General features: G+C 46.1%; 2 protein-coding genes across 3 annotated transcripts; one reads left to right on the forward strand and one right to left on the reverse strand.

Moving 5' to 3' along the window:
• Nucleotides 1-304: 304 nt before the first annotated feature.
• csnk1db (casein kinase 1, delta b) lies at nucleotides 305-16182 on the forward strand. 2 transcript variants are annotated; one of them, XM_070851395.1, is made up of 10 exons: nucleotides 305-778; nucleotides 7796-7906; nucleotides 8624-8772; nucleotides 9552-9780; nucleotides 9946-10116; nucleotides 10246-10394; nucleotides 10536-10704; nucleotides 11216-11355; nucleotides 11833-11903; nucleotides 14451-16182. In XM_070851395.1, exons 1-9 carry the CDS (start codon nucleotides 703-705, stop codon nucleotides 11863-11865), a joined length of 1227 nt encoding a protein of 408 aa, XP_070707496.1. In that variant the 5' UTR covers nucleotides 305-702; the 3' UTR covers nucleotides 11866-11903; nucleotides 14451-16182. The 2 variants fall into 2 exon arrangements, with proteins under 2 accessions (XP_070707496.1, XP_070707495.1); XM_070851394.1 differs by lacking the exon at nucleotides 11833-11903.
• Nucleotides 16183-17924: 1742 nt separating this feature from the next.
• On the reverse strand, nucleotides 17925-26940 carry slc16a3b (solute carrier family 16 member 3b). The gene is made up of 6 exons (XM_070852295.1): nucleotides 26863-26940; nucleotides 20939-21194; nucleotides 20684-20827; nucleotides 19113-19723; nucleotides 18577-18757; nucleotides 17925-18259 (listed from the first exon to the last, which is right to left on the reverse strand). The coding sequence occupies exons 2-6, from the start codon at nucleotides 21159-21161 to the stop codon at nucleotides 17925-17927; spliced, it is 1494 nt and encodes a 497-aa protein (XP_070708396.1). The 5' UTR covers nucleotides 21162-21194; nucleotides 26863-26940.
• Between the last annotated feature and the right edge of the window lie 244 nt (nucleotides 26941-27184).

A 27184-nucleotide genomic window follows, 5' to 3' on the forward strand; every position in this document is an offset into this window, starting at 1 on the left:
GTGTAGTCTGCGTCCAGGGAGAGGCTGCAGCAGAGCTCAGGTCTGCTGGTTAGTCATGTGGTCACAATGAGGCATTGCTACAGCAGGTGAGCCAGTTCCCAGTAAATGAAACATTTCATCCAGTCTGTGGAAGCAAAGGAAGACATGATGTATCTGTATGGAAATAACCTTGGCACATTGTAAAACGACCAACTTCTGTCTGCCTCTCAGCACACCGCCACACTGTTTCAGGGCTTTTTCCACATTTGCCTGCAGTTGCTAGGGGAAGTGACGTCACCAGCGAATGACAGCTTTCACGGTGGAGGAGACGTCGGACCGTTGAGTGGAGCGGCGAACGACTGGGAGCGAGTCGACCTGCGAAATCCGTCTCCATCTTCATGCTTCTTGGCAACAATGACCCCCAAAATGCGGAGAACATAAACTACGCCTTTTACACTATCGGGCGATATCGATATTATAGGTCTTCGTTCCTCAGAAAGATAGAAAAGGGATGGTGACATTTACATTGTTTCAGAAGGAACTGGGATTGTGGGGGACGGGGTGATGTCAGTGTGAGTTAATGGGGTTGTAAACCGGTCACGGAAGGTGGACTATTTGCCGAGGTGCTGCAAACAAAGGCTGAAAGGCTGAGCAGTGCGGAAAAACACCGTTCATTTCCCGGGGACAAGCGGAGCAGCAGACGTAGCGCTAGCTAACAGCGACATGGAGCTCAGAGTGGGAAACCGATACAGACTGGGCAGGAAAATAGGAAGTGGCTCTTTCGGCGACATCTATTTGGGTGAGTAACGTGTTATTTTCCGCTTGCTGGCACGTACACTACGCAGGTGTCGTCCCCGGCCCTTCGCCGTTACTGACAGCCAGCCCACACCACCGGAGGGTCACGTTATGTCACGCTCGTATTAACCTCGGCCCGTTACGTCAGCACGGACCGGTCGGTGTTTGTCAGTGAGCTGCTGAGCCTGCTGCCTCAGCAGGGGGAACTTAGGAGGAACCCCACCGCATTACATGAAGCTTCCCAGCAAACTGTCATCTGCCACCGTGGACATAGTACATCCCATAATACACCTGACAGGCGACAGCCAAGGCTTTCGTTTTGCTCCTCATAGAAATTACAACTAAGTAAATAGATAGCCTGAGATGGCTCATCCTGCTGTGTGTGTGTGTGTGTGTGTGTGTGTGTGTGTGTGTGTGTGTGTGAGTGAGAGAGTGTGTGTGAGAGTGTGTGTGAGAGTGTGTGTGAGAGTGTGTGAGAGTGTGTGTGAGTGTGTGTGTGTCCTCAGATCTGTTGCATGCTAAACAGAAACCAGTGGACCCACTATAACCAGTCCTATCAGCCCCTCTCACTTGTCCAACATAGCTTCTTTTTCAGTCTCATAGAGCCGTTGTGTAGTCATGTGAAAATGTTTGTGATGACTTAACCAATGGTCACACTGGTTTTTCCGGTCGAGGAAGACATCAGTTTCCTCTCATGCAAAACAGCCTTTGATATGCAGGTTTAGGAAGCTTCTCAGTAAGCAGTTATTTACAACTCGGTTTAATCTCCCCATGTCATAGCAACGTGCCGGGGTAGTCTCCTTCTCTCACAGAGCCTGTAATACCTTCTCCAGGTGTGGGCATGTTACCTGTCTGTTCTTGACAGAAGCCTGTAGAAATTGGAGTCCATCCCACATGAATACTGAGTTTGGCACCGCACATGGTACAAACGGTGAAAAAGTATCTGATTTCCTTTGGATAACTTGGGCTGGTTGCAGCCCCCTCTTGGTGAAGCGTCGGAGTGGATGTGGAAACTGTCCTTAATAGGTGACTGCGACCAGCTAATGTTCCCCCGGTGTTCCCACCCGGCCATAGAGGAATGTCCACTGAGTGAAACAACTTGGATGCATGAATAGTGAACTTTGTGATGTTTGAGACTGAAGAGAGGTTTTGGAACTTTAGAAATGGGGCAGCAACAACAGCCAGCAGACACCAGGGTGACAGAATTAGAGGAAATGGACACATCAGTGGAAGTCATTGCTAGTTTTCTCAAACGGGAAGCGTTGGTTTCTCAAACCCATGAAGCGTCCCGTATTATGTGAAACACAAAAGCTGCTTTCAGGGCTACAAGTAACGATTAGTTTCCTTATCAATTATTTTGTCTGCTATTTTCACAAAGAACTGTATGATCTATTAAATGTTCAAAAATAGTGATTAGTGGCATTTAAGCTTGATAAACTACTAAAACAATCAATTATCAAAACTGTGGCTGAATAATGTTCTGTAAGTAGGCCAGGGTTTCTGGTCCAGATTTCAGTGTCCCAGTTGATAGGCAGGTTATATAAAGAATGAAATCATCAAATCATCCAGCCATTATCTATACTGCTTATCCATCAGGGGAGCTGGAGCCAATCCCAGCTGACTTTGGATGAGAGGCGGGGTCATCCTGGACCGGTCGCCAGCCAATCACAGGGCCACACACAGAGACAGACAAACACTCAGACTCACCAATTAACCTAACCTGCATGTCTTTGGATTGTGGGAGGAAGCCGTAGTACTCGGAGAAACCCCACACAATAAAGTCCTGTCAGTTGAACATGAAACATGTCTGCTGACTGCGTGTTAGTGGCTCCACCTGCAGCACAACACACAGGTGTCAGGTAGTGGAGTCACAGGAAAAACAAGACGTGAGGTTTAGTTTCAAGATTGTGTTTTTAGACCCAGAACTGCACTGTGAAACTTCAACTTTGCCACTGACTTTGTGCAATAAGTTTATATCTACAGGCCTCAGTACACACAGGACACTTTCTGACTTGTTTCCGTGTAAAAGGGCTGTGTACACCAGTCATGACTTTCAAATATTCGCTCATCTCAAATCTGAAAAAATAACGTAGAACTGCAGAGCGACAGGCCTGGTGTGAATGAAATGTATGAAAAATCAATGTGATCTCTTATCAGTTACAGTAACTAATCACAAAGTAAAGCAGAGAAATATGAAAAATCTCCGTATCTGACGAGAATTCAGAAGAACTATACTAGATCATCGTCCCCGCCATCTCGTCAGGGGTGTCATGGGAGGCATGGCTGAGGTGAACACAGGTGTGTGTGCTGGTGTTAGGTAGTCCTCCAGACAAGTAGACAGAGAGAAGCTCTGGTCAAACCCGACTCACCAGCATCATAGCTGGAAGCACTGCAGTTGGTTTTAAGTAAGCATGCCTGGGTCATCAGACATGACTGTACATGGAGAAGTTCAGACTGCTGAGCACTCCTATCATGTTGTTGGACTCTTGATAGATAGTTTTAAAAAAATAGCTTGATACTTGCCGACTTGCCATAGATGCCCCGGAGTGTGGCTGCAATGCCCCTACTAAAAGTGAACTACCCACACAGTCTGGTATGGTCTGTTGGAACTTAAATCCTTCAAAGAAACTTGTGGATTTCCTCCTTTAAACAACATGCAACGCAGCAAATTAACAAACGTATGTTTCCCACAGTCTCCATCATCACGTGGGATGTTTTCTCTCACCCTCACCAATATATGTGTAGCGTAATGTTAACTTAAGGATTAATAGCTAACACCTCCTCCTAAGTGATGTGTACTGTACAGATGAAGTATTAAACAAGTCCACCAGGATATTACTTCAAGTTTGCGATCCTTAGTGCAGAGCTGGGCTTCTAATTCACTGAGCTTCACCTCCAACATCATAAACTGCACTTAGTCTGTACCGTTACCATGATTAACACATGTTGAATTTGATGTTCTTATCTCTAAGGCGTAACATTTCTGCCTGTATGCTGAATGAACTCTCATGGTTAAGGTTCTAAACAGCTTTGAAAGACCTATTTTATTGACTGATTGCTGATCCTTCACTCCTCCTAACCAGCCGGTCGGTGCCTCAAGACATCACCAGCTGTTTCAATCTGACATCTTAGAGCAAAAGGCATCTGGCGAGTTTAAAAACAAGCCTCACCTCATCTGTTCAGGAGACATTTTGGCCTTTGTTGTGACTCAGAAACAGACATCTATAGGAAAGTTTGGTCTGGTTATGAACCGGAGCACCTGCAGATGAATTCGATGCCCGGTTCCATGTTCTGATGTTTCTGTTGTCTTTGCTGCCATCTAGTTTATTTTGAACAACTTAATTACAACAGTTACACTAAACAGCTGGGGTGTAATATTACACAGAATTCATGGTTCAGTATGTACCTTGGTTTTGGTACCTTTTCTGTGTGACTACAGCAGAAAAACTTTGGTCTTGGAAAATGTAAATGATCCAACATTGGCTCATTGGTCATAAGTTGTACTAAAACAGTTTAGTCTTGTTGCAGTGGAAAAGGAAGACTACCTTTTTCTTTGTTGCACGGAGTCAGGCCAGCTGCTGACAGCTGTATTCTGCTGATTTATGGTGTGACTGTGTATAAAGTAGTTAAACCAGCTCCACTTCCACCTCCAGCAGCTCCAACAGTAACATGCTGCTCTAACACTGATGCTTCACTGGTAATAATCTAATGATGTCATGTATAATAACACAGGGTCTCTCCCTCAGAACCGCCTCTGGATATATTGGACAATATATGAACAATGGTGCATATTTTAAAAATAGTGTTGCCCTGTGTCAGTGTTGTGGGTCTCTGGTTTGTGATTCAGATGGCAGTGACAGCAAATTGTAACCAGCATAACCAGAAAAGTACAAAAGTATTAGCATCAAAATATCCTTAATGCATGTACTTCTTCTCAGAATATTTATTCTATTATTGGATTATAACTATGAATGCATTAATGTGTTCTCTCTTTTTGTACTGTTAATCCAATTCTGTAAAATAACTAAAGCTGTCAGATGAATATAGTTAATTACAAAGTACAATATTTGCTTCTGAGATGTAGTAGAGTAGAAGTATAAGGTTATGGACCAGAAAATAGAAATACTCAAGTAAAGTACAAGTACCGCAAAGTAGTACTTAAGTACTGCACTTGTAAATATACTGCTAAGGCAGAACCTGTGGTTGCAGCTAATGCACATGGAAAAATACTTATGTATTTGTGCAAAATGTCAATCTTGGATTCACAAATACTTTTGCATAGCGTATTAAATGTATGAATCATTTCATATTCAGTCAGATGTCAGTTAAGTGACACTAGTTGACTCTTAGTATTGACCCATTAGTATTAATAGTTCTGAGACAAATCTCTCTCCTTTGGTGGCGCCATTAAATGGGAATGAATGTGGAGTGACATCCCTGCATTGACAGGCTGATGACAACAGCTCTTCATCAGCTGTGAGCAGTGATGAAAGAAATGTTCAGGTCTTTGACTTAAAAGAAAGTAATACCACAGAGTAAAATACTGTGGTACAGGTAAAAGTCCTGCATGCAAACTCTTACTTCAGCAAAAGTAGTATTATCAGATGTACTTGAAGCAAAAGTAGCAAAAATGCAGAATGGCCCATTTCAGAATCATATATATATATATATATATTATTGTTATTGGGTTATAAGTAATGTGGTCATCACTGTAATGTTTCATCTGGTAAAGGTGGCACTCATTTTAATAACTATATACTGAAGGTTGACCTACTGTAATACATCATATTTTATATAACTCATTAGAATCTGTAAAAGTAACTATTATCCACTAAATAGATGTGGTGGATAATAAGTACAGTATTTCCCTTTGAAATGTAGTGGAGTAAAAATATAAAGTGACAAAGTTTGAGTGTGTGAAATGAATTTAGGGCCGTTATAAATTTAGCTTGGATCGTTCAGCCATTTGCCTAATCAGGCCAGTTACTGTAGGACGCTGCCTGTACGCAGGCTCTGACTGAGCATTAGGTCTCCCTGCTCTGCACACAGTGAATACTCTATGAATGCATCTATGCGTTGATCAGATAGTTTGCACAGTTGACGTGCTCTCACATAGACTCAGGAATGACATGCCTCCCTGCCAGACACATCTCATACAGTACCAGTCAAACGTTTGGACACACCTTTTCCTCATTGGTTTTCCTATATTTTTCCAATTTTCTACATTGTACATTAGTATTAAAGACATCAAACTATGAAGGAACACGTGGAATTTTGTAGTAAACAAAAAAGTGTCTATTTAATATTTTAAATTCTTTAAACTAGCCAACATTTGCTTTGATAGCAGCTTTGAAACCATCTCAGCTGGGTTCATGTCAGGTGACTGTGGAGGCCAGGTCATGTGACGCAGCCTCCATCACTCTCCTTCCTGGTCAAACAGCCCTCACACGGCCCGGAGGAGTGTTTGGACTCATTGTCCTGCTGGAAAACAAATGATGGTCCCACTAAGCTCAAACCACATGGGATGGCATGTGGCTGCAGAACATTATTAAGTAAACAAAGTGTTAATAAAGTGTCTAGTAAATTGATGATTAGTGTAATATTATTGTGTTGAACTTGCTTGCCACCTACCACCAGCTGTTAAGCAGAAGCTAGGTAGCTGGCTAGCAGATGTCAGCAGATACAACGTAGCAAAGGACCTTGATATCAATTTTCAATGTAGCACACAGGAGAACATAACTGCTCTGCCATTCACAATATTGTGGGTATAGATACCATCGTAGCTCATTATCTTATCATATCACAATCTCCACTTTGTAAAACAAGCCAACGACAAACGGTTGTATTTTCTTACCAGAAACTTTCAGCTCCCTTCAGCACGTTGCTGCAGCCACAGAAATGTTCCAGCCTTTAGCGTAGTGGCTGTACTCAGATCAGCTGCAGCTGCAGTAGAACAGTTACTGAAGCTGTGCTGTTTGCTGCCACAGAAAGAAGTAAAACGTCTGTCTGAATAACGCTACTCTTCACAGCTGTGTAAAGCTAACATCAGTTAGCAGCTATGAATTTACATTAAAACAGCCTAAACTGGTTCAGGGCTGGGGCACTAACAAGCACACCCAGATGACAGATCATGTTTGTTTTGATCACAGAACTCTCTACTGTGATTGGCAGCTGGTGGAATTTTGTTCAAAACCTACAAGTCCCACACTTGTAGTTTTTGAACAAATCACAGCAGAGAGAATAAAACATTACGTGGTTTGTATCTTGACTCGCACATTGTGTTCGTGAAATGCTTTTTCCGTCTAGTTTGCATAAACATGTATTCTAGTGGCAAATGTGAGTGAAATAATCACAACGATGGCTAAAATGAATGCAGTGGAATGCAACCATCCTGCAATAAATCCTACTTTTCGTTTTTGCTGAACTTGATGAGAATTCACTCCGTACCTCTCCCTGTGTTGTTTACCTCCTAAACTTCTGTGTATCAGCACAGTCACACCAGGTGCTTCTGCATGCTTACCTGGGCCTTGTTAAACATTTTGGTCCTCTCTATTAAAAGCACTTCTGGGTCCTGTAGAAAGCCAGGACGGCTGTGTCTTGATTTCCTGCAGGCAGGGACTCGTTCCATCGGAGTCATCTGTGTTTTGTGTTGGAAGTATATTATGATGAAAAATGTACAAGTTCTGAATACCCTTATTCAAACTTAAATCTTCATGCAGATTTACACACGTTTGCCCTGTGAAGCTGTACTATTCAGGGAAAGAGAAACTAAAGTTCAGACGTAAGGTAGATATTCAGCATAAAAGGAAAAATGGAATTGGGTCTAAACACAAAACAATTAATCCAGCCCTGCTCACAGCATTAAAATACCACAAGTGAGCAATACAGTAGCAATTGAAGACGTCTCAGTAGTTGATAGTTCAAAACTCTGGCAGATCAAACTGATGGTATCTGTGTATCTACATGCCACAAGGTTTTGTGAATTGGATGAACATGTGTGTGAACATTTGTGTTTTTCCAGGCACCGATATTTCAGTGGGTGAGGAGGTTGCGATTAAGTTGGAATGTGTGAAGACCAAACACCCCCAGCTCCACATCGAGAGCAAGATATACAAGATGATGCAAGGAGGAGGTGAAGTATTGACTCACATACTGGAATCCACATCTTTGGTGGACTTCTCCACCTCAGCCTCAGTGTGCTCAGTTTCCACCTCCTCATTTCCTCTCTCTCTGTCCTTAATATTTATTTTCTCCTCTTTTCATACCTAGTCCTCTGAGCCCCTACCGTATCTGCTTTTTTTGCAGTCTGCTTCCTTGTTGATTCTCTCCTCTCCCTGCCACCCACACTCTTCCTCCTCCATGGAAATGTAAAGCATACATGGCTTCAACAGCCAGTGATGCACATGAGTCACTAAACAAAGCAGAGGGAGAGAGAAAGAGAGACTGCAGCATTGAATCTGCTCACAGCCTTAAATTTACTGTGATCCTGTATCTACACCCGTGGGTGAAGGAACACAGCTGGAGATGATGCAGTCCTTAAAGTATGGGCTCAGAAGCCATCCAACCTCCATGGTGGTAAATAGTGGGTGTAACACATCCTTTACTCCATAGTTTTGAAGTTGTAAATATTGAGCAAACTGCTTAGGAATTAAAGGCTCTTTTCTGCATTAGCCCTCTACTGAAGGCAATCAGAGTGAATGAACAAATGAACATGCTTTTCAGATGAAAGTATGAATATGTGGTGGAATGCCTGCAGCCTGGTCTTTATCCAGTGAAACACAGGTGGTGGTCCCTACACTGTCTTTGTATTCTTCCTGTTATAATTATGTTAACTCCCATGTTTTTGCAGTGGGCATTCCCACAATCAAGTGGTGTGGAGCAGAAGGGGACTATAATGTGATGGTGATGGAGCTACTGGGGCCCAGCCTGGAGGATCTCTTCAACTTTTGCTCTCGCAAGTTCAGCCTCAAGACGGTCCTGCTGCTCGCCGATCAGATGGTGAGACTGACTCACTTCACTTTACCTTCTGACCACCGTCCGCATGCATCCTACAGTCAGAAAACAGGAGTCTCTACCTCCAGTCCAGGGCAGCTGAAAATGAGAGCCTCAGTAGTAGACGTCTAAATGGGTCTACCCGAACTGTAGGATCTGAGACCTGTACGGGTTTGGGTTACGATCAGATTACAAGAGTGAAAGGAAGTGGAAAATGGATACCTTCTTCACTGAGGTGAAGAATAAACTAAAAGGAAATGAATATAGAGAGGTCAAACCTCTTCTGTCTTACCTGTTATATTCTATTATGGAGTCTCACTGTCATCTACTGGACAAACTGTAGAACAGCACCAGTTGGCAAGTCTGTCTTGTTGTATCGATGTATCCGACATGGCAGTAGAACAGCAGAATGATGTGTGACTGGGTGAATGAGGATGTGACGTAAAAGCTCTTTGAGTACTCGAAATGACTAGAAAGGTGCTTTACTAATACAGACCACTTACCATTTCTGAATAAACATCAACCCTTTGTTAATTCAAACATGAAGAACAAAAACAAACATCTTGATTATTTATTATTATTTATTTAAGGAGGCCAATGGTTCGATCTGATTATCGCCACAGTCAGTAAACTCATCCATCTGCCATTATCCTCCCCCAAAATGTGCTTTGGCTGTGATGTAGAGGATGAGCCATCAGACGCAGGTGGGGGTGTCGGCCGATGACCTCATATTAACACGGTGTAGCGAATTTATTTGTCTGTTGTTTTGTTCTTCTTCCCTATAGATCAGTCGCATTGAGTACATTCACTCCAAGAACTTCATTCACAGAGATGTGAAGCCTGATAACTTCCTGATGGGACTGGGAAAAAAGGGCAATCTGGTCTACATTATCGATTTTGGCCTGGCTAAAAAATACCGTGATGCTCGCACACACCAGCACATCCCCTACCGTGAGAACAAGAACCTGACTGGGACGGCACGCTACGCCTCAATCAACACACATCTGGGAATTGGTAAAAAAGAAATCACCCAATAGGCTGTTTGACAAGAACACGTTACTGCTTTTGCTAGACAGTTCATTTGAAGTTGTGTTTTTGTAGTTTGTGTTTTTCTGTGTGCAGTAATGACTTTTTCTTCCTGTCCTCTTCATCCTTCTTGTCCGATGTTTCTGTCCTCAGAGCAGTCGAGGCGCGATGACCTGGAGTCCTTGGGCTACGTCCTCATGTATTTTAATCTGGGATCGCTGCCTTGGCAAGGCCTCAAGGCTGCTACCAAGAGGCAGAAATATGAACGGATCAGTGAGAAGAAAATGTCCACCCCTATTGAGGTGCTTTGCAAGGGATACCCCTGTGAGTCTCAACTTATTTTAGGATCTCTTCATTCAAAATTGTCCCAAAATAATGTAATAATTCCATATTGAGCAAGAATAGTCAGGCACTGCGGTCAGCTGAGAAATGTTTTCTCCCTCTTTGTCACAGCGGAGTTTGCGACCTACCTGAATTTCTGTCGCTCCCTGCGCTTTGATGACAAGCCGGACTACTCATACCTACGGCAGCTCTTCAGGAACCTGTTCCACAGACAGGGCTTCTCTTATGACTATGTGTTTGACTGGAACATGCTCAAGTTTGTGAGTACTGATAGTGAAGTCTGAACTGGTGTTGTTAGTCAGCTACAGTAGATGTTGTAAGAGGTACAGTTGAAAACTGCCTCGATTCAGGGTGACGGCTTGGTGTTGTCCCTTGTTGATTGGTGTTGCTGTTGTACACAGGGAGCCAACCGTGCAGCAGAGGAAGCAGAAAGAGAGCGCAGAGACCGTGAGGACAGGCTGAGGCACGGCAGGAACCCAGGGGCCAGAGGAATACCTGCCGCGTCAGGACGACCACGGGGAACCCAGGACGGAGCCCCGCCCACCCCGCTAACACCCACCTCACACACAGGTCAGTTGACTCCAGCCTGCCTCAGCCCCTCTGGACTCCACATGTGTTAGCAGGTGGGGCATGATCCTAACGCACAGGCTGTAAAAACCAACAGTGTAGTGAAGTGTTTGATGATTTTAAGATTTCAAGGCAAGAATTCAGTGACAGCAGAGGCTCACTGCAGCAGTACAGTAGTGAACATATGTACGGTGGTCTGTGTCATGACGGCAGTATTCAGAAACTGGCACTTCAAGTTCCCAGGTGTCATAATATATGACGGTGTGTAGATACAGTCAGTATGTAGTTGTTAGTTATGACAACCTAAATGTAGTTTTGGCTGATAAAAAAAACACAGCGATGTGGAAAACAAGATGTGGAAAATGTTGGTGTTACACATTAACTCAGGCACTTGAGTCAGACATTGGACAGGCCTGTTTATGTGGAATCTGAGGCTAATAGGGAAGTATTCATGAATTTTATCGTATCCATTCCCTGAAGAGTACATGGTGCTGACGCTCTTGTTTGTCTCCAGCGAACACATCCCCTCGACAAGTGTCTGGTATGGAACGTGAACGAAAGGTCAGCATGCGACTCCACCGCGGCGCTCCTGTCAACGTGTCATCCTCAGATCTAACAGGACGGCAGGACACCTCCCGCATGTCCACCTCACAGGTACAAGACAGCAGGCGCCTCTGCTAGCACGGGCAGACAGAAGAACCTCTGTGCTTACTAGAAGTGATTCCACCTCACCCCAGGCTAGGCTTGACGTCCACTTCTGAATACATACCAGGAAGCTGTGCTTTAAGCTTCACAGTAACCAGTGGCAGGCAGAATTACATTAAAAGTTCACTAACCTGTGTCTTCATGGAACATTTATCTTGTTGCTTCATGACATCATTAGGAATGAGTCTCTGATTACAGGAGATGCTCACAGAGGTTTGTGTACATGATTTACCAAATACTGATGTGTAATGCTTCGCACATGACTCAGGTCCAGAGCAGCTGAAGAAGTCTTGATGTTCTGTTGCAGCACACCAGCGTCATGTTTCTTAGAGACAAGCCAAGTGCTGCTTCAGCCAGTTTTCTCCAGCAGGATGTGGGTTCTGACTTGACATATTGGGCCTTCTCTCTCCCTTCCCCCAACCTCAGAATAGCATTCCCTACGAGCATCACGCCAAGTAGACGCTCGCCACGTCCTTGTGTGACGGCGGCAACACTGGGTGAGTCCCGTCCCTTAAGCACCAGGGATGCATGGGTCTAAACTCCAGTTCTGCACTGGGCTGCCTCAGAGTCTGGTGTTCACTCCTGGCTCCAGCATGTTTTCTCTTCAGCCTAGTGTCTGCCATCTTATCTGAGACAGATTCTCTAAATAGATGAAAAAACATGATTGGCATGAGAGTGGACTGGCACCATTAACATGAAGAAGCTGCACCTGGAATCAGGGGTGAACACACAGCAATGTTCAGTCATTCATTCATTAGCTGGACATCCAGTTTGTGAATGAGACTCGGCCAGCTAGTTATTGATGCCATATTTCATATTACCATCCCAGCAATTAGCTCATACATTTACCTGGGTGTTGATGACTGTATTGTCCAATACACCAGTCAGACACTGGCTATTTTCTGAGCAGGGTGCAGTCCTCTGAGAACTGGAGTGGATAATGCATCGTAGTGCACCAGAGCCTGAGAATGTAACTCCCTCATTGCCTACTCAGGGTTGACACAATGTCCCTCTAATCAGCTCTGTGCCTGTGGCTTGTTGCTTGCACTGTTGGTTTGACGCCTGAGGCCTCATCGATCAGATGGCAGGCTTGCAGCCATAGCATCCAAAAGGATTCTATCTGCCAACACCACCGCCCCAGCCTTGCTTGGTGCAGTCCAGTGTTATTTCACCTGCAGGTTTCTGCCTCCCTGTTATTTCCCACTAAACACTTGCATGATATGACGCCTCTTGTTTCAGCGTCCAGCTCTCTTATGGCTTTGGCTGAAAGCATGTCATCAATTATTCACAAATGGAGGGCTTTTGGGAGGGGAAAAGTCAGTCTACAATCAGTCGAATCACAAACAAAAAAAATGTATGTTTGCACAGTATTGGTGTGTGCTGGTGGTTGCATGAACTGTAGGTTTGTTGCCAGAATAAACGCTGGCACTAAACCTACACGACTACCAGGATACCCGGTAACATGTAAGCCTTAACCACCACAGGAACTTAACAACCCCTAACTTAGGGAATGGCCGTTGTCACAGGTTCTGCTCCTGTACCCTCATCCTCCCCCTGCCTTGGGGGAGGGGAGGGAGGGGGGTGTGCCACAGTGTGTTTACAGCACGGTAAACATGGCAATTACTCATGCAGAACTTGTGTGTAGATAAGCAGTGCAAGCAAGTCTGTACGTATCCAGGTGAGATCCAGCTTGAGAATATTAGATGCGTGTTTTGTTGCGATGTTGTTCATGTAAACTGTCGATTCTCTGCACGGGCTCGGGCCCACGCATTATGCTGCTGCTCTCCTTCAAGAGCGACTCGACCATGTAAGGCACAGAGAAAGTGGGAGTGACAGCTGCCAGTGCTCCGTTCAGGGTAGCATCCCGTCCCAACAGAGCTCTGGTCAGCAGACAGAGCTGGTCTTGCCAGTCACGTGAACTCCTACCAGGGATGGGGCTCCTCTGTTAGTTTAACTATACTAACATTAAACAGTAAAAAAAACTACAGATCCATCCAAGCTTATCAGCTCTTTTATCAATGCTGGCATGTTTTTCTCTTATCGCAAGACAATGACTAAAAACTCCTGTGGCAACGCTGCTGTAAACGTGCAGGAGAGGAGTCATGGGGGGGAAGAGGGAACGGTCCACAGAAAGATGAAACAGAGCTGTGGTTTGTGAGACTCGTGGAAACAAAGCAGGACGTACCCCTCGGCCTTGTGGGTTCTTACAGGTTCACGTTATGGGAGGCTCCGAGTTACGGGTTGCTAAGATCCTGCTGCAGGAAATGGCAAACATTAGCTTCATCTCAACTTCTGAACACCTTTTCAACAGAATGACGACGGTGGCTTTTCATCCTGAATCATTTAGTGTAGCAAGCCTTCATAAGGATGAGAGGAGGAACAGTAACAGGGACCAATAATCCTGTCACGTGTCAGTGTTGCTTTCAGATGAAACAAGTCCAAACCACAGCTATTTTCCCTCTCAACCAAGTTATGGCACAGACTGGCTGACTGTCTGTCTGTATATTGTCTTGGTTGTACCCAGGGACAGGCATTAGAAAAACCATGAACAGTGCTATCCATATTGATGTTTGTGATTGGCTTCATCAGAGTGTGCACACCTGCCACTCTGTGGATCTCTGCTGGGCTGCAGTGAGTGGACCCCGTCACATGTACATGCTGTGCCACTAATCATTACGCTCCATATAGATTTGAAGCATGTCTTCAATGACCTCTTCTAATGTGCAGTTAGAAGGGCACTAAAAAGTTGAAGATGTGATTAGCAGGACTCAGCCATCCCTGACTACAACCCTGCTGCTTCCTCCATGTGGAAACAGCAGTTTTTGATAATGTGGCGTATGGGCTGAACATGACTGATGCGTTTCAATTGAACGTGCATTTAGACTGTGGATGAATTTAAAGGCATAGTTTAGGCTTTAATCCAGAAGCAGTGGCAGCACAGGGGAGCATGCATGCAAAGGTTCGAATGGGTCCAGAGGTTTGGAACAGATGTAGGGTGGCTGTTTGGTTTGACCCTCCTGCTTCCTGTCCTGTGCTTCCTCTAGATGGTGTCCGGTGTAGCGCCTGCTGGTCTCCATCTTCTAGCTCCTCGATGAGACCCTACAGTGCAACTAGGCGGACGATGCCCTGAAGCACTCCCACATACTAATACTACCACCACCACTATTAATTACTACCACAGCTACTATCAGAAGCCAGCCCCTGACTCGGCACAAACTGCTTTCTGACTGACTGCTCACAGTACTGATGCCTCATTCAGAATCCTCCCTCTCTCTGTCTCTCTCCCTCTCTCCCTCCCTCACTTTCTGTGTGTTGGTCTGACCTCCCAAAACGAAGGGTGTCGGACCTCAGGACTGCTCTTCGTCCACTTTTTCAGGAGACATTTGCACAACCCTCCACACTGCCCCCCACAGACCTCCAGATTGTGAATGGGCAGTGCTTGGTCCAGGAGTCTTTTCTAGGACATTGGCTGGCTGCTGAAGCAACAACTAAGGCCACCTGCTCCTCCTCCCTCTGTGGAAACATTCATCATTGACGGCCCTCCACTTCCACTGTCACTGTCTGCTACTCCATACCTGACCAATAAAACTTTTTTTGCAGTACGGTGTATCAAGCTGGACCACAGCTCTTCATTGTGTGTGTATATATGTGTGGGTAGTTTTTGGGGTGTGATGCTTTTCATTGGTATGTACAGTTTTCATCCTCTCACCAGCCTCTTTTCCTGTTTTTAATCATCCCCACCACTGATGGCTCTCTTCGCTAACTTTATAGCCATTTGTAATAACAAAAGAAACTAATTCTTTGCATGTTTTAGAGGTGAGCCTTCAGAGTCAGGTGTGCAGGCTCGAGCGCTAGCTGAACCCATGAATGTACCAAAAATATGCTTTGGTATGTTGGGTGCAGGAGGTTGTGTATTCACCTAGTAGATGTTCTGTCTGTTCACCTCCAGGCTCTGGTGTGCTGTCCAATGAGCCCTATTCCCTTTGTAGTGTTCTGTACAAAAGAAGTGCACTTTATGAGGGGGCATAGGCGGCATCCTGACATATTGTACCAGATGTCCACTCACTGTGTACAGATACACATTCACATGTTTATTTGTATTATTTTGAAGTTGTGAATTACTTGTAATATTGATGTGCAAAAGTTTTCCCATATTTTACTTTCACTGACATGTAGGGGTGGGTCTGCACAGGACATCTAAGCTTGGCCCAGGAACTGAGCCGCTACAGTGCAGTACCCCCCCCATGAGTCTGCCCTGCTCAGCAATGGAGTGGCTACAGAAAGCAGTGATGAATGTGAAAGACATTTTGTAGAACATGCTTTCCTGTCACTCAGAAGCTCCGTGATCCTGCACCGCTGCTGCAGATTGCAGCCTCATCATGTGATCTGGTCAGAAGATGCGTTTTTCATGTATTATTACATCAACAATTACTGAAACGATTGTTTGTTCACAGGAAAGCTGATTACCATCTTTTCCGGGGCTTCTCCAGCACCGTTTGGGTTTTTTTTTTTCTATTAAACTCAACTCTTCTGACACCTGTGGCTGCGATGAATAACTGCCATGCCTGTCGGAACAAAATGGTCCTGTTGTAATTAGTTTTTGTTTCATTTGCATTCTCCAAATAGTTTTTGAGTTTGACCCTTGGCCCCTTTGGGCAGCCGCTCTACACTTAATGAATTATGTAACCTACCTGATCAGCAAGATTTACTTCTCTCACCTTTATATTTGCCACTGTATTTGTGTACTTAAAAGTGTAAATAAATGAATTCCTTGTATCTTGTAGCGTCATTTCTGCGTAGTGCATGTGCACCAGGAGGGGCTGCTGCAGGAGAGCGTAGCAGGTCTTAGTTGGCACGTGTGACCTATCGTTTACACATGACTGATCATCTGAGGAATCCAGCCAGCAGTGCAGTCGTATGTGGTGAGTGTCAGAAGGAATGGAACAAAGATGTCATTCAGTCTTTATTCTCAACAGAAAAAATATTTAATGGGAAAGTAAGTGTCAGACAGCACTGAGAAAAATACTGGTGTAATTGCCGTGGGTGAGTGCTACATTTCCTCACCCATGTAAGTCGTGGCTGCCCTCTAGTGTCGGCCTGTTGAGCATAAGAGCCAACAGATACACGGAGGGCATCAAGCACATGCTGTAGAAAACAGCATCTGGCATCACACCTACATGTAACACGGTGGTGCTGCAGCATCAGACCTTGACGGAGCGGTAAAGGCCGTGTAGGTCACAGTGATCAGACCAACACTCAGAATGTAACACAGCAATCATGGAACAAACAAGACCACAGAAAGACTTACAATTGCAGCTACAGTCTAGAGTTCAGCTGCCAGGGGGCATGCTGAGTGCTCCAAGTGTGAAATGTGTATTTAACTAGTTTCTGAATGTGAGTCGTCCTCACGTTGCGTAGAATCAATAAATACTTGCAATAAATAAAGCAAAAAAATAGCAACAAACAAACATGTTATCTGGGGGGAGCGAGAGTCTGATTCTAAACTCTTAACTCCACTTTCTGGCCTTTTCCAGAGCTTTCAACAGCACCTCATTAGTGAATGGAGTTTGCCAAGTTGTCATGTGACCTAAGCATGGCGTTATGTAGAGGGGAGGGGGCTCTAACCTCTTCTGTCTCTGTATGACAGGGGGAGTCCCTCACCTGCCTGCACCAGACCCTACACAGTCTGCAGGTCCGAAGGAGTCAGCACTCACCTCATCTCTGTCGGCCCACAGTGGAGCCTGGACTCTTGACATGCCAATTGACAAATACTGTGACGTGGTTGAAAGCTCCAGAAAGAGCCAGTAAATGGGCCTTGGGTGAAGGGTTAGGGATTCTGTAATCAAACGGAAGGCAGAATAGCCTGAGTGGAGGAATCAGGATCTGTCTGTGCTAAGAACACAGTCAGTGGGCCTCATGCACCAACATCTCATCCACACACAGAAGAAAGTCTTTTTTCTGAACTTGTTCTTGAGAAAGATCCTATAATGAGGATGATATAATGTCCTGAAGAAGAAATGTTGAGAGACTAAACTAAAATCTAAAGGCTCTGTGGTGTCACCAGAGCTGGACCAACACATGGGGGGGGGGGGGTTGTTGGAGAGACACTCTCAGGTGTGTATGTACTGCTTTCTAAACACAATTATTCAAAGAATTAGAATTCGAGGAAGCTAAATCCTGTAATATTACACACTGAAGAGAACAGAAAAAACATCTCTAAGTGTCTTGATTCTGTTCAGTGAACAGTTAATGTCACAATCTAAACTTAAACTTTGTAACTGGCTCTTCAGAAGAAACGTCGTTTTTAAGGCGGTTGGTGAATGAGGTCCATCGTCTGAGCAGACAGGCTGGGGGACACGTTCTTGCCAGTATGAGCAGCATTTCGACTGTTCTATTGTATCTAACTGTGATTTTCATTAAAGGGTAGCATAAGCCCCCCCCCCTGTGTGACTCCCTGTCTTTGCCACACACCACCTTCAGTGCTTTAATGTGTCCTCTTGGTGCACATTTTGTTTTTCCTAGTCTTGCTGTTCATGTGGAAGCGATGGGTTTTCCTCCCCCATCTCCTTCACCATCATCATCTCTTCCCCCTCTTTCACAGCACCGACTTTTCCATTCTCTTTTGTTGTCGGCTCTTCTTTGCCTTTGTCGTCATCCTCACCTTCCGCCCCGCGGTTCAGCCCTTCCTTCTCCGCTGCAGTCAGAGCCATCTCCATCTTGACCTCCGGGTCTTCCTGCTTCTTGCTGATACAGAAGAAGTTACCAAGGGCGAGGACGAAGGCCGCCAGCGTGACCTCACAGCCCGCCAACAGGAAGACATACATGTACCGATGGGTGTAATCCAAGAGGCGACCTGGGGGGGGTTGCAAGAACATTGTAGCATGATAGTTAGTGAAATACCTTCACTGTCCCAGAACTACAGGGACAATAACACTGTGGCAAATCAGCTTTTCTTTGACGGACGTCAGTGAATAAAGGTTTCTTTGATGGACTTTTGTGTCCAAAACTACTGTGAGCTTCACTTCATGACTGTTTTTACGTCTGTCTGCTAAACCCAGTGGCTGTATACCAACAAGTTCACCATTCATAACAGATGCTTACAACGTGGCACGCCTGATAATGACGAGCCCTGTTATGAATGACGCAGTCTCAGATGAACCGTGCTCTGACCTGCTCCAGGAGGTCCCACCAGGACAGCAATGGCTTCCATGAGCAGCACCAAGCCAATGGCACTGGAGAACTTCTCCGTCCCTACGATAGCCATGAGGACCTCGAACTGCAGCGCTCCCACCATGCCATACGACACTCCAAAGAAGATACAGAAGATCACCAGACCTGTGTAGTCAGACGCCTGCATGGAGAGAACATGACAGCAGGTGATGGAACAGGAGAGACATACAGTAACCTGGTCTATACAGGAACCTGGTCTGTACAGTAACCTGGTCTATACAGTTACAGGTCTATACAGTAACCTGGTGTATACAGTAACCTGGTCTGTACAGGAACCTGGTCTGTACAGTAACCTGGTCTATGCAGGAACCTGGTCTATACAGTAACCTGGTCTGTACAGTAACCTGGTCTATGCAGGAACCTGGTCTATACAGATCCACACAAGACAACTTTAAAGTCTTCACTTTAAAAGTGAATGAACTGACCAACATCTGCATAACGACAGTCATTTACTTTCCTCCCTGCTCAACTGTTACCTGTGATCCGACGATGTCAGTGCAGCCATTGAAGATTATAGCAAAGCTTAACAGGTAGACGCTTCTGGGTCGTACCCACTTCATGCCTGCTATGAGTCCCGACACAGGCCGAGCAAACATATCAACAAATCCTAAGACGGTGAGCAGCAGTGCCGACTTAGTGTCCTCATAGCCGAGGCCTTTAGCGTAGTTCACCACAAACACAGGGGGCACAAACAAGCCCAGCACCATAATGGAGGCAGCGACGGTATAGATAACAAATCCTCTGTCCTTGAACACTTGGAAATCCAACAGTTTCTTCTTTGGCGTGGGCTTCTTCTCCTCCTCTGCAGCTGTGGGAGTGCTCTCCTCCAGCTGTGCGGGCTTCTTAGGGGGCAACAAGGGCCTCATGAGGGCAGCACAGACACAGCAGTTGAGCAGCATCCCTCCCAGTATGAGGAACCCCCCCCGCCAGCCATACTGGTACTGGAGAATCTGTCCCAGTGGGGAGAGGCAGCACAGCGCCACCGGGCTGCCCGCTGCCGCCAAACCGTTGGCCAGAGGACGCTTCTCACTGAAGTAGCGATTCAACATTATCAGAGATGGCTGGAAGTTTAATGCCAGACCTAGACCTGAGGAGAGACGGGGGGGGGGGGGGGGGGTTACAAAGACGTGTAAAGGTTATGTTGTATATGTAACTTGAGCAGAAGGCTCTGCAGTGTTAGTCTTCTGTTGTTGTCTCCTTTGCATTTCTCTTTTCTTTATTCTTTATCATTTGGGCTTCATGTGATTCCATCACTGTTGGTGAGCAGCACCTCAACCAGGGTTAAACATGCATGTCCACACACTGAGACATCCATCCACTGTCTATACTGCTTATCCTTAAGGGTCGCAGGGGGGGCTGCCAGTCCCAGCTGACACTGGGTGAGAGGCGGGGTCACCCTGGACTGATCGCTTGTCAATCACAGGGCCGACACACACAGACAACCACTCACATCTACATGTACTTTAGAGTCACCAGTTAACCTGCATGTCTTTGGACTGTTGGAGGACTCGTAACATGGGGGGAACATGCAAACTCTACACAGAAAGGTTCAAGGTGAAGAAAAGGGGACTACACGGAGAAGGTTGTTGCTACAGTGCAGTCCATTTTCCACTGAAAGTCCCATCAGCAGTGGGGTCAGGAATGTAGTTTATCCTGAGAGCGGTGTTGGAGAATAAATCAAAACTTCTATGTCCACTGACAGCGTGGATATGGAAAGACCCTTACATCACTGTGTGTTGACCTGGTCGTAAGCGAGTGAAGCTCAGAGGGCTCAGCTTCGTCTGCTGCATGAATGTGCTCAATGAATTCACACAGAAATCTGGCCATTAGTTTGAATATTTCTTTGGGTGACTTTGTAGAGGAAAGGTCAGGGCACCACCAAAAACACCCAGGTTCCTCCCCCACTCTGAAGAGCAAGAATATCCACCGTGATCCAGAATTCACATTTAAGGGCACCGTTAGAGAGTAGTTGTTAAGATAAGCTGCAGTGGACCAAAGCCTTTGCTGAGTGTGTTTTTGCTGTGTGGCATCTATGCTGTGGCTCTACCTGTAATTACTCCAGTGCACAGGTAGATGTGTATGATGCTGGTGGCAAAGGATGCCAGAATCATTCCCAGCGAGGCAAAGATCCCTCCAACCATCATCACCGGTCGACAGCCAAACCTGTTCACCAACACACTGCACAGAGGGCCTAAGAAACACAGTGAGTCAGTGAGAACACAGTACACACGTGTAGGGTGCTGTTTAGCATTTTGAAGCTAACAATGAATGCTTATGGGATGTGTGCGTCACCCTCGTCTACCTGTGCCGTACAGCATGGCGAGCAGAATCGATGAGATCCAAGCGGTGTCACTGTAGCCGACGTCAAACTCTCGGATCAGCTCCTTGAAGAAGACGCTGACGGCCTTGGGGAAAGCATAGGAGAAGCCAGTGATGACGAAGCCGCCGGCCAACACGGCCCAACCCCAGCCGCCATCTGGGGCCTTCACCCCCGGGGGCGCGTCGTCCACCACTGCTCCTCCCATGATGCTCTCTGACTGCTGTGCTGAGGTCAGTGGCTGTGAAGTGGTGAAAAACACAGACTGATCCATGAGAATGTTCCTGCTGATTGTGTGAGTCATCTTATTCCAGCACTTCATGCTCCCTGTAGTTCACAGCAGTATGTTCATAGTAACTTCAGAACAAACCTTCTGGGTGTTAATACATAGTCAGTGCACTAGGTGCTGGTACCCTGCTGCTGCTGGATGCTGTTAACGAGGGAACTTTATTCCATCGGTGTGTGAGGCTCTGTATCCACACGCCGCTGGGTGTTATCCCACTGGGCCTGTTGGTGTCCAGGCTGCAGCCTGCTTTTATTTACAGTGCGAGCTCCTTTACTTTAAGTGTGTGTCCCCTGTAGAGTGTGTCTGTTATGTTGGAGAGTGTGTGTGTGTATTATGTAAAGTTTATTTGTGTTATGTAGAGTGTTGGTGTGTGTGTGTGTGTGGTATAGTGTGTGTGCGTGTGTTGTGTTGAGTGTGTGTGTTATGTAGAGTGTGTGTGTGGTATAGTGTGTGTTCGTGTTATATAGAGTGTGTGTGTGGTATAGTGTGTGTGTGTGGTATAGTGTGTGTATGTAGTATAGTGTGTGTGTGTGTGTGTGTGTGTTATGTAGAGTGTGTGTGTGGTATAGTGTGTGTATGTAGTATAGTGTGTGTGTGTGTGTGTGTGTGTGTGTGGTATAGTGTGTGTTCGTGTTATATAGAGTGTGTGTGTGGTATAGTGTGTGTATGTAGTATAGTGTGTGTGTGTGTGTGTGTGTGTGTGTGTGGGTGTGGTATAGTGTATGTATGTAGTATAGTGTGTGTGTGTGTGTGTGTGTGTGTGGTATAGTGTGTGTATGTAGTATAGTGTGTGTGTGTGTGTGTGTGGTATAGTGTATGTATGTAGTATAGTGTGTGTGTGTGTGTGTGTGTGTGTGTGTGTGTGTGTGTGTGGTATAGTGTGTGTATGTAGTATAGTGTGTGTGTGTGTGTGTGTGTGGTATAGTGTATGTATGTAGTATAGTGTGTGTGGTATAGTGTGTGTGTGTGTGTTATAGTGTGTGTGTGTGTGTGTGTGTGTGTGTGTTATAGTGTGTGTGGTGTGAAGGTGTAAATATGGGAAAATGGTATCTATCTGCTGGAGGTGATTTATTGTTAACAGCTTGTCAAGGCGGCTAAAGCTTGTGCCTTAGCCAGAAGAAACACACACCCACCCACACACACACACACACACACACACACACACACACACTCCACATGCAGACACGATGTGCTGTCTCGTCCTGCCAGCCTTTCCCCTGCTGTGTATCTGCTCAGATCTACCGTCCATACATGTCTCTCCTATGAGGCACACACACATTCTACTTGTACAGTTCAGGTGTTCACGCTGCCCACTGTGGACTGAAGGTGTTTCCTCTGTGTGTTCCTACAGGAATGAAGTAATGACACATGATCCACTGGATTCTCTTTGCAGTATTCCACCATGTTATATGACTCGTTTTGCCGTCAGGCCCCCCCGGGCTTTGGAAGTCTCACACCTCAGCGACTCCACTGGGTGAAAACCACTTTTAGAGATTTGCTTTTATGTGAGGCCCATTTTATTGCTTTTGTTCTTTTATTTGTCTTCATTTAGATCGACAGTTTTTTAATGGTTTTTATTGTCTTTCATCTCTTCTGCCATCCTTATCCTTCATCCTCTCTCAGGCTTCTCTGCTGTGTTGACCTCCAGCTGAACTTTTGGCTTATCTTCCATATATTCTGTATGTGTTATACATGTTTTCCCTCTCCGTTAGATATCACACAGCCACCAGAACAACCTTTTCTGTATTTCCTTGAGACAATTTGACATTCCTCCCTTTGTTTTAGTTTAATCATCTATGGTTGTTGCTCAAGAACTCAATTGTCTTTAGCATTTTCTTCAAGCACTCCTGTGAACACTCTTTCCATGACAGGATATTTCATCATGGTGTTGACAAATTCAGGAACTCGTGAACATTTAATGCTGACTCATGGGCAAGTTGTAGTTTTTAAAGTTGCACATTCATTTCCTGTGGCCCCGACGTGACACTCCCCTTAGTGAGGAGCTGTCGTCCTCAGAAACATTCTGAGTAACAGGCCAGAGTGTGTCAGATGGGATCAGAGCCTCATTCTCAGACTGTACACATCCCTTATGTCAGTAAGGAGAGGCTTCTGAAGCCTGCTACTGACCACCATTAACAACTGTACATAGAATGTAAACAGTCAAAGGATCACACAACTTCTTACACTTCTAATCTGTTTATAGCCAAGTCCCACTGTGTTGCCTGACACTGTGTGCTAGTCTTCCTCTTCAGCCTTAAGCTGCAGACAGACTACACTTCACCTGGCAAAATGGAGCTGTGCGGTGGCAGCGTGGGTGGGGTTGTAAATGAGTGGAGCTGGCATGCCTAGCAGGCTAAGGACAGCAGGCCATAACAGAGTAAATTGTATAATGTGTATATGTGTATATGTGTATATGTGTATGTGTATAATGAAATGACGTTGTGAACATGAATGTCACACAACATCTCAGTCAGATGAAACCAAACGTTCTGTGACTGACTGCAGACACTCCTGTGGGCCTGTGGGGGCTCCAGACAGACACGTGCTGCCTCTGTGGCACGCTGCCGCCTCCACAACCAGCAGGAGACACTGGAGCAGGGACGGGGCCAAGAAGCTTCCAGCTTTCAGCCTGCAGACACGGCCAGTGGTGAGTACTGTACTGCACAGCAAGTACATGAGATCAGTGACATTATTATGGCCCTCCCCCTCTCATAGGCCCACCACACACCACACATGGGGTCCCATGACCACCCATACTAAAATAAGACCCTCAAATTCTACATGAACCCTACACACACACACACACACACACACACACACACTGACGAGCCCTCACACAGGGATCACTTGTCATCCCTGACATGCGGCTGAAAGGCTCTTGGAAGTTCTCCTGCACTGTGAATGAGAGTGAGAGACACAGGAGAACAGCACTCTCACACTCACGTGTCAGCATCGTAACAACTGCAACCCAGGTGCTCAGACCAATCAGTGCTGCAAGGACACGACAAGGAACCTCTCTCACCTTCCACTCAGCCAACACTGTAAATTTACAGCTGAAACCAAATTCTAGTGTCCCATGAACAGCTAGAGGGACATCTAGACAAAGCTGGGACCTGCCCGCGACAGCTGAACATGCAAAATATCATTTTCAACCATATTTAAAGCATGTAGTGGTGAATCTACAGAGCATTACTGTATACCGAACCTGCAGCTCCCCTCAGCTTTACACAACTTTATAGTCACTTACAGCTCGTTGTTTAGCTGTCTGGACACATCTTTACTGTTCTGGTTCCCTCTCAGTGCTCTCGTAGCATCATTTCCAGCAGCAGGCAGCTGTTATCAGTGATAAGGCTCTATAAACCCAGTGTTCACTACCTGCTCAACTGCAGACAGACACATTCAGAGAGCTGGTGAACACAGTGCGACAGGAAACAGCTACAGAGCCACATATTTCCCCTAGGAGGTGGTAGGGACCAAAACCTGAGCTAAAAGAGGGCAAAGACTCTGACTCTGGACACCAACTGAACGATAACAGAGCTCTGTAACTTCTGGATGTGTAAATAAGCAGCTGTTTGCAGTAACACTTAAAACGGGGCAGAGTGTCTTTTTTATGTTCCCAGACCTTTACCTTCTTATTCCCTGATCCCACATCTTGTTCTTTTGCACCTACATGGACATGTAATTATGTAGTGTATTGGTACACCGAAAATGATGCTCTACGCTGCGTGATGTGAGCTTAAGTGTTACTCTGTTTGATGCATTTCTGCTGACAGTATTGATCAAACATCATACACATCACGTGGGTTCTAATGTTATGATCTCTTTTAAGCTGCTCAGTGGAGCTTTAACTGTGATTAGACACTAAATAACTTATTACATCTTAAAGTTGCTAAGTACAGCTCAACATTTCAACAGTGGACAACACAAGTCTTCTGTACCATTTGTCACATGTGTCATCATCAGGGGCCCTCCACCTGAATGAGTCTGACTGAGGGCCTCATCATCCCCTCAAAGGACTCCAAAGTGATCCCAACATTCTGTCAACAGAGAGCACGGCTGAAGCCTAAAGTGATGCACACAAAGACACATCCACACCTGTCAGAGAGACATTTTTGGGGGAGACGTGTCACTCCCAAAAATGTCATATAATGATTTGTCCACCTTATTTAACTCTGTCTAATTGTGATGATGACAGGCAGGTCATTGCATTCAGCCACAGGTGTAATCTGAGCTGCTAACACCAGTCATACAGTAGATCACCCATCACCCACCGAGAGGGCAACATTTTCCACCGGTCACTTTTACTTCATGCAGTTAATCACGCAACAACTGTGTGTGTGTGTGTGTGTGTGTGTGTGTGTGTGTGCGTGTGTTGTGCTCCCTGTAGCTCTCGGTCACACTGCTTTGGTTTCTGTCAAGATAACACTGGACACTGGGCTTGTCTGGCAACGTTACTAGTGCATAACACAGGGCCTTACTTCCCCTGGAAAATCTATATACGGTCTGTCTGTGCAGTGTTGTTTTACTCTTCTTTTTCATTATGGCTCTTCATTTTCTCTTTTTTGCTATCTTATTTCTTCATTTACTGTTCTGACTCCGGCACCTAAACTAATTCCTTGGTCAATGAAGTCTGGTTGTGATTCTGTGACTGTTTGGACAGCCAGCCTTTATTATTACAGGTACTATTACAGTGCAGGAATAAACACAAGTCCACTCTGCTACTGTGTAAAGTAGAGCCTCCTCCTCAGCAGGCTGCTCAGGGCTGAGTCTGAATCACCCTTACTGCTGCTACATCACCATCCTCTGACATCACCATCCTCCATCCTCTGACATCACCATCCTCCATCCTCTGACATCACCATCCTCTGACATCACCATCCTCGCGGATGCAGCCGGGCGCACGTAGGCAGCCCCCGCCCCCCGCGCGTCACACCCACTGGTCCAAACTGTGAGGGCTCGTTGCTTCACATCGGACCTCCTGAGGAAAGGCCTGGCGCTGTGTGCCCCCCCCCCCCGCCTCCTGTTGGCCCCCGTGCGTTCAGCCGGACGTGTGAGGACCGTTCGGTTTCACTGTGCTAGTTTTACAGCCTGGAAGTGACGAGCAGTGACATTGAGCTGCCTCCACCTTCCGCATCCTCCGGGCTGACCACAGCAGACAGAAGTCCTTATTAACAACAATGGTCCCAGGCTGAAAACTAGTCCCAGCCTCCTCACTCAGTGTCCGCTGGAGATAAACCCCCCCCCCCACACACACACACACACACACACACAGACACACTGGATGGGACTGTTTTTCCCCGGTGTGAGTGTGACAGACAGATGCGGGCGACGAGCGCGTGGACTACGTGAGGACCGAGGCGTGGGTCTGTGATGTGCACCCCCGCGGACCTGGCTGGTCTGGGGGGGGTCCAGGAGCAGTAAAACACGTTACATCTACTCCACCAAGTGTGGACGACACGTCTGACAGCGTGAATAATAAAAATGAAGACATTCACGAGAACAGTCCGCCACCTGTTACTCTGGCGTCCCACAGGCTGGGACACACACACACACACACACACACACACACACACACACACACACACACACACACACACACACACACACAGGACCGGTCCCCTACCTGTTCAGGTGATCCTGTCTCACTCCTTCACACGCGCTTCTACTGAAATCGCGTGCGCGCTCTCCATTTATGTCACTGCGGCGCGCGCACAGGAAACTCCTGTCATGTTCTCAAACTCCGCCTCACCCCTCCTCACCCCCTCCTGCAGGGATGAAACATCTTCTAAATGTCCCTCTGCCCCTGCGTCACGCATCCGCGTTTCATGAGATGTCAGAAGCAGCTCAAACACTCAGAGACTTAGTGAAGAGAAGTGAGCGTACTGTCAGGTGAGGGTGGTGGCGGAGATGCTTTCTAATGTTCTCGGCTTGTCTCACTGAAGCGC

Source organism: Pempheris klunzingeri, chromosome 20 (genome assembly GCF_042242105.1).
Source record: "Pempheris klunzingeri isolate RE-2024b chromosome 20, fPemKlu1.hap1, whole genome shotgun sequence".
In the NCBI taxonomy this organism is placed as follows: Eukaryota; Metazoa; Chordata; class Actinopteri; order Acropomatiformes; family Pempheridae; genus Pempheris; species Pempheris klunzingeri.